Source organism: Abrus precatorius, unplaced genomic scaffold (assembly GCF_003935025.1).
Source record: "Abrus precatorius isolate BTA unplaced genomic scaffold, Abrus_2018 Scaffold11, whole genome shotgun sequence".
Taxonomy (NCBI): Eukaryota; Viridiplantae; Streptophyta; class Magnoliopsida; order Fabales; family Fabaceae; genus Abrus; species Abrus precatorius.
In genome coordinates this window covers 6,148,972-6,160,938 of record NW_020874303.1, presented here as the reverse complement: position 1 = coordinate 6,160,938, position 11,967 = coordinate 6,148,972, and the positions used below count along the sequence as shown (strand labels likewise).

Genomic DNA, 11,967 nt, shown 5'->3' with positions numbered 1-11,967 from the left:
TGGATTTTCTAGATCAGGAATTATACAAGTCAAGAATAAATATGGATTTTTCATGCTTATTTTAGGAGGAAGATTAAAAGGTGTAACCACAATAGGCCAACAAGAATATGATTTATTAAATTAATTGTTTGGAGTGAACCTATCAGCACATAAACTTAACCTTACATTTCTAGGATCAGATGTAAACTCAGGATACACTTGATCAAAATGTTGTCAAGCCTCACCATGAGATGGATGAGTCATTATCCTATCACTCCTTTTATTTTCAGCATGCCACGTCATGTAAGGAGCTGAACTCATAGATGCATACAACCTTTTTAGCCTAAGAATCAAAGGCAAATAATGCATTCTAGTTTGCGGTATATCTTTATGTTTACCACTTCTACCACCTCTTCTTGGTTTAAACCTAGGCTCTCCATAGAATTTGCAATTGGTCAAAACAACATCATCTTTATAATACAGCATACAACCTTTCAAACAACAATCAATTTTGACTTCTTTTAATCCAAGTTTGGAAACTAATTTTTTTGTTTGGTAAAAGTCTTTTGGGATGGAGTCAGGTTGGGGACTAAACTCACTAATTAATGTAGCCTATTGATCAAATGAACTTTGACTTTGATTGCCTTCTAACTTTATGCTTAACATTCTTACAGCTAAAGATAACTCTGAATGCACACACCCATCCCATAAAGGCTTGTTTGCTGCTTCTAAAACATTATAAAACTTTACAGCCTCTACATCAGGTTCTTGTTCAACTTCAAAATCACGAAAAATTTCAAATTGAGGACTAACACCATCATAAACCATTTCTTGATAACGACTACTGTTTTATTCCTAACTTGCATTACCTATATCCTCACCTGAATGCAATATATTTGAATTGTTTACTTGATTTTCCACATTAACTACTTCCCTATGCTAAGTCCATATCTAATAATCATGTTTAAATCCAAACTTATATAAATCATATCTAATTAAATCAATATCCAAAAACTTTCTACACTTGCACTTAGAAATATGGACACCTAACTTTTTGGTTAGTGATGAATTGCTGCGAATTATAATACACATGTATGAATTTCTCTACACCCTCAAAGAATTTTGGTTTTATTTCCCCCAACTTGGGTGCAACCTATCATACATCCACTGGCGATTTCTGAGAAACATTTGTATCAAGAACTATATTAACATAATACAAATACACAATGTGGTATCAACCTTCAATTATACATTACACAAATTTTTTATATAAATTTTAGCAGAATCTCTCCTAATACATGTCAATTTCCTTACATTTGTTTACCACTTTTTTACAAAAATCAAAATTTTACCACACATAACTAATATATTATATAACAATATATTAATCGATACATAAAACACAAACACATCACAATCCTAAACCGTTCTAGAGCACATCTCCTTGTAACTCAACAACATGCATATTCTACAAATTCTACAAACACAAACAATCCCACAACACAAAATAATCAGGTTCGTAGAAGGACATCTACGCTCTTCCCCCAGTCATACAATCTCCAATCCTACAACTCTATCTTATAAATTTTAAGTCTCTAAAGTACATAAAAAAAAAAAAAAACTAAACCGATTAAAAGTTAGAGTATCGTACTAGGAACATAATAATGCAAACTATTTGACAAACGGATGTTCCAATAACTCACAAAGGCCAAAAAACTAAGCTCCTAGAGAGAGAGAGGCGAGAGAGAAAGAGATATTTATGAAAAATGAGGAAGGGGAAGGGAGAGGCATAGTTTTATGGGTTTTAGACATTATAGACGGAAAAATCCGTCTGTACATGTTTTAATGAAACGGTGCGTTTTAAATGTCCATTTACAGATGGATTTTTTCGTCTGTAAACTCGTCAAGTCCATTTACAGATGGAAAAATCTGTCTATAAATAGTGACATGAAAAGTCGCTTAGAAAGGGAAACATTTATAGACGGAAAAATTTGTCTGTAACTCTCGCTCCCAATTTCTCCCCAATTTTCAAATTACAGATAGAAAAATCCGTCTATAATTCTTGTCTATATAGTTTTGCGCCAAATGGCGGGCAGACTATAGATGGATATTTTATCCGTCTGTAATATAGACGAATTTTTTAGAAATTAAAAAAAAAAAATCACAAATCTATCTGTAATTCTGTCTGTATTATAGACGGATAAAAATCTGTCTGTAAATAACACTTTTCTAGTAATGTATGCACTGTTAGCTAGAGTAATTATAAAAAAAAAGATTTAATTCTTCTGTAAAAATTATGAAAATGTTACGATATTACAATCAGGATAAAATATTTAGATACCATAGAAATGATTATTTTTATTATTTTTAATCATTATAGATGCTATTAGTATGAGCGTGACCGTTATTTTATAGCAAAATAATTAATAAATAATTTTATTCTTGTTTAAAGTATTATATTTTGATTTAATTTAATTTTTTATTATGCATTATTAGATTATAATAAGAAAAAACTCTTTCGTATTAAGTCTGATTATCAAATTATTTGTTACTTTTTATTTAAATTATTTTATTATATCTCTAATTCGAAGATTTCTTTTATTATTAGAAAGTTTTCAAAAAGAAATGCTAACTATTACTTCATAATTTCTCTTGACAATTTTTATTTTATTTTATTGTATTTCTATTTCGAAGATTTTTTCTATTTCAAAAAGAAATGTTAACTATTTTATTTTATTATTCTTGTTTAAAATATTTTATTTTGATTTAATTTCTGATTATACACTATTAGAGTAATTATAAGAAAATTTTTTATCTTGGTAAGCCTAATTAGGAAGCATATAATATAAAATATGATTATGCATTGTTAGAGTAATTATAGGAAAAAGATTTAATTTCTCTGTAAAATTTATGAAAAGATTACGATATTACAATTAAGATAAAATATTTAGATACCATAAATATGATTATTTTTATTATTTTTAATCATTATATGTACTATTAGTGTGGATGTGACCATTATTTTATAAAAATATAATTAATAAATATTATTATTCTTGTTTAAGGTATTCTATTTTGATTTAATTTTATTTCTGATTATATATTGTTAGAGTAATTATAGAAAAAAAATTTTTCGTGTTAAATTTAATTAGGAAGTATATAATATAAAATATCATTTAATATTTAGTTTAAAATTTTTTATTTAAATTATTTTATTTTATCTTTAATTCAAAGTTTTTTTTTATTATTAGAAAGTTTTTAAAACGAAATATAGAATATATTATAATAATTAATAAATATTATTATTCTTGTTTAAAGTATTCTATTTTGATTTTATTTTATTTCTAATTATGCATTGTTAGAGTAATTATAAAAAACTTTCTCGTATTAAGTGTGTTTAAAAAATAAAAATAAAAAATATGAATTAATATTTAAGTTATATTATTTATTATTTTTTATTTAAAATATTTTATTATATCTTTAAGTTTAATTTTTTTATTATTAGAAAATTTTTAAAAAGAAATATTAACTATTATTCCATAAGTTTTTTGAAAAATTATTTTTATAATATTCATTAAAACTTTAATTGCGTTTTGTTTAAGGTGAAAAATGGTAAAAAATTTAAATTTTTTATCAATTAGTACTTACAAGAATTAATGCAATTAAATTAATTTGCTTATTTATTATTGAAAAATTAAATTAAAGGATATTGTAGAATTTATTAATTTTAAAATTTTTAAAAAAAACTTCTTTGTGTCACGTAATATATATGAATTAGGTTTAGTATATTATATAGATATTTTATTTTCTGTTTGTTTAATTGATATATTGTTTTAAAATCTTTTAACGAGGATTACTAAAGGTCACGAAAGGTGACTGTACGCATTTGCTACAAATGTAATTGTGGCTGTATATAATTTGCTAAACAATAAATTAAAAAATAAAAAGTAAAATAATGGTTTAACGGAAATCATGGCATTGGGTTCAAATACAATTTTTGCAAATCACTTTTGACTATCGACTATTTTTCTTTTTAAATTCAAAGTGATGAGTTAATCTGTCAACCATTTTAAAACTGGGATGGGTTTCAGTACATTAAAAAAATAGAATGGATTGATCCCAACTTGTTATTTTAATACAGATTCATAGTAAAACAGAGAGATAACTCATTTTTCCACTTTTAACTAAAATCAACGTACATTCACTACATTGGCATTATTTTTATGATTTATTTATTAAATTATATCGTATAATTTTTATATAAAGTATTTATTAATATGATCTTTTATATGATTTTTCTAATACGAAGTATTTTTCATATAGAAGTGTGATTGGATTGTCCAGCTGAGTCTAACTGTTGATTTTTATTTTTATTTTAATGGTGTGCAGTGAATATAGATATAAGGATAAGATTATAATAGATTATAGTTTGATTTAAATAAAAAGTACATAATTGATAAATTTTTAAATTGTGATTATAATAAAAATAGGATATTTCAGTATTACATTAATATTGAATTTAAATTTAATTATTTTTTTATAGCTAATTCTAACATGCACCTTATCTTTTAGGGTTTAGGGTTTAGATCATGAAGGCTAAGTTTTTTTTTTTTTTGGTTTGAATAGTCTCAAATTTATCATTTTTTTATAATATTCTTTTAATTTCTAAAGCTTCTTTAGCTCAAACTCAAACTATAATTAAATAAGATATTAGATAAGTTATGTGCAGATTTTAGACACGAATTAATATGAACAAATCTAGTACCCTATTTTTCAAAAATATTGATTTTGGTATGGCTATTTAGACTAGTGAAATCTTAGCTATCAGCCGGTCAAAGAACCTGAATTCTTATTCATGTATTTTAATAAGTTTATGTTTTGATATATTTTTATACATTTAATTCTTATTTGAATGATTTTTTTTACTGATTATTGTAATTTAGCATGTTAAGAACTTTGATGGATTATTGAAGTATTTTGAGCATAAATTGGATAGAAAATAGGATCTTGCACATGGACGTGCATAATGGGTAGCACAACCTAGAGAGATTAAACTTAGAGAATTTTTTAAGAGACGTGCGAAGAGAGAATTTGAATTTTAAATTTGGCAAATCATATCGCTTTTGATACATCGTATCTTTATTAGAGATAAAACTTATCTGTTGGAAGTAACAACTATTATCTCTTAATATGACTTATGCATCTTTTTGACAACTTGAAATCTTAGTTTTGGTCAATTGCTAACGACTATTAGATCTTTGAGAGTATGTCTTGAGATCTATAACTTTTTGTCTCTTCTCTATTAAAGATTTTTCTAATTTGTATTTACTTTTGAATAACTATGAACTGATTTATTATAATTTTAGTTTTATATTATATTATGTTTAACTAAATCTATATGTAGAGTTATAGTGAATCATTTGTATGACATTATGAGATCTTTGTTATTAATGATAATTTTATGTTTCTTTTCTTGATTGATTTTTATCTTATTGTGTTATATTTGTTTGTTCAAAATTGAAAATTCTTAAACACACCATATTTAATTATATTATAAGCGATTATATCACATATAGTTAATTGATCTATAGATAAAATGAGACAAATGATTATGTAGACCAAACTTATTCTTCTTTTTCAATAGTTTTTAAATTAACAGCTCGTAAATTCTTTATACTTTCTCTTCCTTTTACCTTGCATGATCATTGGAGGTAATAGCTTAAGAAAAAGACTGTTAACACTGTACGACTATTGAGTGCTATAGATTTAGTATGAGTGACTGACAATTATAAGGAAATTAAAATAGAAATTAACCTAAAAGGAAACACAGAGAAGTGTAAATGTGAAATCATATGTCCTAAGTTCTTCTTGATCATTTTATTATCAAAGGTTGCGCTATTTTAATGCTTTTAAATTACTTTTATATTTAAACCTTTATTTTATTTAATTTTACATCCTTTAAATTCAAACAATTGAATTAAGATATTCTTAATACTTGGAAATAATTCTTATGAGACGATATTTCAAGTACTTATTTTAGAATTTTTTTATCACTTTTCAACGAATACATTTGCCCATAAACATATTCCTATGTTTTCATCTAAACCTAGTAAGTATAATTTTGTTAGTTTATTTGATAAAATTAGGGGAAAAAAATTAACCTTATGAAAAGTTAACTCCTTATATGTGGCAACGAAAAAAGTCATTCTAACTCAATCTAGCTTGATGAGTAGTTCTAGTTATATCTTACAAACTCAATTGATCCCCTTCTCTGTATGTGAGAAAATTAATAAAATTTGTAAACAATTTATTTGAAGTTTTTTACAGGCTAAAAAGTGTTATCTAATTTGTTAGCATAAGGTTTGTGTGCCAAGGAGAAGAGAAGTCTAAGTTTTAGATATATTCATGATCTCAACTTGACTTATATGATGAAATTTGGGGTGAAGATTTATTAATTCTCTAAATGAATTATGGTCCCAAACTCTCAAAATGAAATATAGATTTCAGGTTGGTAATCATTTAATAATAGATATAAATAAAAAAATATCTAATATTTGAAAAAATACGAGTCAAATCTAGCCTAGGATGTATAAATGTTTGCAATGAAAAATCAAGAATGAGAGATGCTTACTAAGTTTTGGATAGCCAACTAGGTCCCTAAATTTAGGAATCTTAAAATCCATGTTGTTTTTCCCTCAAGTTGTTGATCTTGATCTCAAAATTAGATTTGTTTTCCCTCCTTATATTTGTGCTTGTATAACTACTATCATTCCCCCTAAATTAAGGGTTGTGTATGATATTATACTATGATCATTAACATCTAATGGTGAGTTTTTTTTTATTATTAAATCTACTTATACTATGTTTATAGAAGTCAAAATCTTGATAATTTAATGTGTGATTCTTTTAAATTAGTGTGAAATTGGCCGAAACATCCTAAAATTAAACATTTATTATAAAAAATTACTTATAGTAAGTTACTTATAAATGAAGAACAAAAGTGTAGAGGTATGGTTGGTTTTGACTTGTTTCCAAGTTGTCATTTTGTTATAGAATTTATCATGCATGTATTAAGAGACTATTTTTATGCTTTTGAAGTTTGGGATCATAGTATTTTCAAATCCCAATGGTGCATATTTATTAGCTCTAGATTAGGTAATTTGGTTGATTTTAATATGAGAATTATCAAAATTAACAATCATATTCATAATCATTGGAAATTAATTTTTGGCATTACTATTTGAAAAATTTGGAATGATTATAATTCATTTGTTTTTTGTCAAAATTCTATATCTCCTACTGTTCCAAATTAGATTATATGCTTCTTATTTGATTTCCATTGTCACGAGGGCTAATTCCACTCTCTAAATGGTTTGCAGGATTTTGTTAATGCCAAATGGTATCCTCCTAGTCATGACTAGTTAAAATCAAATGTAAATGAATCTTGTTAATTGAAACAGGTGTTACAACTTGTGGGGTCTCCTTTTTGTAAAGTAAGAGTTGGTTTTCCCATCGAAGCTGAACTTTGGACTGTCTTCTTCAATTCACAGTTAATTAAGGCCATGAGTGATTAGCATCTCATCTTAGAAGTTGATTCTAAAGAAGTTCTTGAAATAATTTCTTTCATTCTAGTGTATGATGTCTATTTCAATGAATCATATCCATTGTATTCATGTATTTCTTAAAATTAATCATTGTACATATATGTTAATTATATCACTAATTGTATTATTTTAGAGAAGTCTCATGCCGGAGCCATAAATGAAAAGTAATGAAATATTAACAAAAACAAATAAGAAAGCTGATTAAATACCGCCTTTTCCTTCAAATTCAGATAATTTTACTACTATTCTTCCTAATTATTTAATCATTTCTTAATTATATTTTAATTAATGAGTTTTTCGTACATTAAACATACATAGTTCGAGTATTATTAAATTAAAAAAAATTATATATATGTAATATGATTATTTTAAAAGTTAATAATTTTAAAATATAGTAAATTATATTATATTAAATAGTTCATGATATTAAGTAGTTAAGTTAAAAGGACATATTTTTTAAAAATAAAATAAAATAAAATATTCCTTTTAAAATTGATAGTCATATATATATATATATATATATATATATATATATATATATATAATTGTTGATACCATATATAGTCAAAATCCAGGTGATTCTCACGCTCCAAAATAATTATATAATTTAAAATCAATTTAATTTTTCAGTAATATTAAATTAAGATTTATATGTATATAAATAGGAATGCAATTAATTACACTTCAATTTTAGTAAAAATAATTAATTGGAAAATTCCAGATTTTACCAATTTCGGTCAAAGCAAAAAATGTAACCAAATTAAGATTCTAGGGAAGATAAGATTAAACGGCAGTTACTTATTTCATTTTTTAATGATTATAATTTTTATAAATATCTATTACTTAAGTTTTTATTATATTTCTTATTTGTTATGTTATTAATGTCCTCATTTGTTTATTTATTTTTTATGAAACAAACATTAATAATTAAGGATAAATAAATAGAATATTAATTATTTATTAATTTTATAAACTAATAATAAGTGAACAAAATAAATTTTCTGAGAAAGGGAATATACCAATAGATTATTTTAGTCCGCCACCTTTTCTCTCTGGCTTGATTGGTTTTTGCCCGGACAGTCCTATCACTTATATTTTACGCCATTATATATATATATATATAAAGGTGAAAGATATTCTTATATCAGTGAAATAATAAATTAATTTATAAAGGTGAAAAAGTTTTTAGACTTATATTAGTGTAAGAAGATATATATATATATATATATATATATATATATATATATATATAAATATAATTTTATGATTAATATAATTTACTAAGCACTTCGTTTAGGAGTTATTTTAATTTAATTAATAATTTTGAATTCAAATTCTTAGAAATACACATGATATAGACAAAAACATTGTTATTTATTATTTTTATTATAATTGATAAAAATAAGATAATAATAACAAACAATTGTTTATGTCAAAATAGTAATATAGACGTTCGAGTAAAACTGAGTTATACAGGTAATGCATACCATGCCAACTCATTAGTAATTTGGTATGGATGGTAACTTTACAATTATTTTTTTTAAAAATAATACAAATAAATGAATCTATTTCATATTAAGAAACTAAAGATTTATATTTTCTAAAAGGATAAAATATATTTTTATAATCACTAATTAAAAAAATTTGTTATGATTATGGTTAAGTAAAAATAGAGTCTATCTCTTTAATTGCTTTTAATATAATAAAATAGAATCTTCATTGTTAGTATTGAAAACATCTCTAACAGAAAGAAAATCAATGGAATACAAATCTTAGTTGAAAAAACTACATTAAAAAATAATAAAATAAATAAATTATACTTAAAATGAAGATAAGGATGAACCAACTCATTAAATATATATCAATTAATATTTGTAAAACATTAATAACATCCATTGTGGCAAAAATTGCTATGTAATTAATTAATATATTTAAAAAATAACAGCTGGTTAGTAAATGTGAAAGGTTATTCATATATAAATATAAAAGTAAATAGGGAAGGTGTTAATAGCAATAGCATGCCACATATCTCTCATGCTGGCATTCAACGGCTTCACACAAAAGGCAGCCCCACATTAGTTGTCATACATCATCTCTCACACCAATTGCTCAACATATCACTCACTTTCATTTTCTCTCAAAGCATTTTCCTGGAAAAAGCAGCCGGATTTGAATTGAAGGATGGAACAAGCAAGGATGAGGAAAAAAGTAAGAAAGAAGGAGGAGGAGCTACCGGATTTCATCAATAACCTCCCTGATGAGATCTTGTGCATGATCCTTTCTTTGCTTCCAGTTGATGAAGCTGTGAGAACTGGAATCCTTTCCAAGAGATGGAGGTCTCTATGGAAGCATACTTCACGCCTTGATTTTGATGTGAAGCATATGATACATCCTTTCTCAGGGCTCAACAAATCACCATATGATCATTTGCTTCATATTCTTGATATGGGCAAGGTAGAAGGAACACAGCGATATGGTATACTATTCTTCTTGATCTTAAGACAACACCTTAGTGACTTGACTAGCTGTCGTTTTCTTCATTTGCCTGATACGGAAGTATGTGATTGGGTCCAGTATCTATTTGAGAGAAAGAAAGGCCTAAAAGATCTATCCCTAGAATGTGAAGAATATGGTGGGATATCGAAACGGCGATTTCCAAGCACAAAATGTTTTAGGGATATCCTTTCTTCCTTGAGGTCACTTGAGTTGACTTCTTACTTTATTAGAAGTACATACGCATTTAGTTCTTGCAATAACTTGAGAACCCTTAAACTGAAGAGAGTTATAATGCCAGATGAAATCATTAATGGGATTTTAAGAAGTTGTGTGTCTTTGGAAAATTTTAGTCTAATTAGATCTTATGGGTTCAAAGAAATCAAGATCAATAATTCATGCCTAAAATTCTTGGAGCTCAATTATTTGAGGGTGGATAACATGGAACTTTATGCTGAGAATCTTGAAGTCCTGGTGTTAGATTCTTTTGGTTGTTATGCGAGCAATCTGGTACTTGTGGCACCGAACCTTAGGGTGCTCAATTGTTGTCGCCGTCAATGCGTCCCAGAATCGTATGATGTACTGAAATACCATATACTTTTGGAATATTGTAGTGATTTTTGGGTAAGTTTTCTCGAGACTTGGCTTTTTAATTTTTATCATATGAAGGCATGCTATTTTGAATTTGACATGAATACAAGGTTGTTTCAGTATGTTCTATTTCAACCGTATATTTCTTTTTATTATTTCATATAGGAATCCAAAAGGAGTATCATATGTGGAAAATTATCTTCCTTGTCAATTGATTTGGATCTGAACAATGTAAGGGAGGCTCTTTCAATTTCAAACATTTTACGTTCAAGCATTGAACTACGATCTCTCAGGGTCTTTATACCACCAGTATGTGACATTAACCTTGTTAATTTTCATTTTGTAAGTCCTACTTGAAATAGAAAAATATAATATTCTTAGACAAAGTTTTATAATGTGATCATTGTTATGTTTGGTATGTAATTGTTTTATAGGTGAACGGAAATGCAAACCTTGAAACATCTAGCATTGCTGTTAGGGATTTGCTAGATCTCCACAACTTTTTGGGAGGAAAAGAAATTTCCAATTGTACCCGTCACAAACTCAAGTTTCTGTGTATAGAGGGATTTACAGGAACAGAACTGGAAGTACAAGTTATAAGGTACTTGATGCTAAGTTCCAGCAAATTGGAAACGATCAACATATTCTGTGGTAGCTCAATGGAAGATACACATGAGTTGTTATCACTGCAAGGCGCTTCAATGAATTTCACTATCAAGTTGATGGTTGCAAAACGTTTCCTGTGATTGAGCTTTGGTGAAGTCCAAAACAAGTAGTTTATAATTGTCTATGCTTCAAATGAAGTCAGATTTGAACTATGATCTAATGTTGAGTACTTAAAAAACTGCATTTTGTGTAATTTTTTTCTTGAGTTTTTAACTTTCAATTAATGGGTTTGTATACCCTACTATATGGTGATAAACCTGACCCTTGAAATTATAATAGAGTATGTGGTTGTTTCATATGATTTCTATATGCACGATTGTATTCATTTTTCTTTTATTTCTGGTTATAATCTATCTATCTATCTATATATTTGGGCAATCAAATTAATATAAAGAATTAATGCTTCGCATTTGTACAAATAAGATATATTTTAATGAGAGTTATTGGATTGACATACATTCTTCAACTACACCAACTACGCTACTGTTTTTAACTATGAATACAGATTCCACGGGGCTGGGTTTTGCTGGTAGTAAAGTCATGAGAACAAGGACATCTCTGTGTTTTGTAGTTTTATAGTTAGTAATATTAAAATGATAGTTAGCAGTGTCTTCTTTTATAGGCATTTTGTAAG

General features: G+C 26.3%; 1 protein-coding gene across 1 annotated transcript; it reads left to right on the top strand.

Annotated features, from left to right (window-relative positions):
• Positions 1–9,764: 9,764 nt before the first annotated feature.
• LOC113855530 (F-box protein At1g80960-like) lies at positions 9,765–11,413 on the top strand. Its single transcript, XM_027487171.1, has 3 exons — positions 9,765–10,700; positions 10,833–10,976; positions 11,102–11,413. Exons 1-3 carry the CDS (start codon positions 9,765–9,767, stop codon positions 11,411–11,413), a joined length of 1,392 nt encoding a protein of 463 aa, XP_027342972.1.
• The last annotated feature ends 554 nt before the right edge of the window (positions 11,414–11,967 follow it).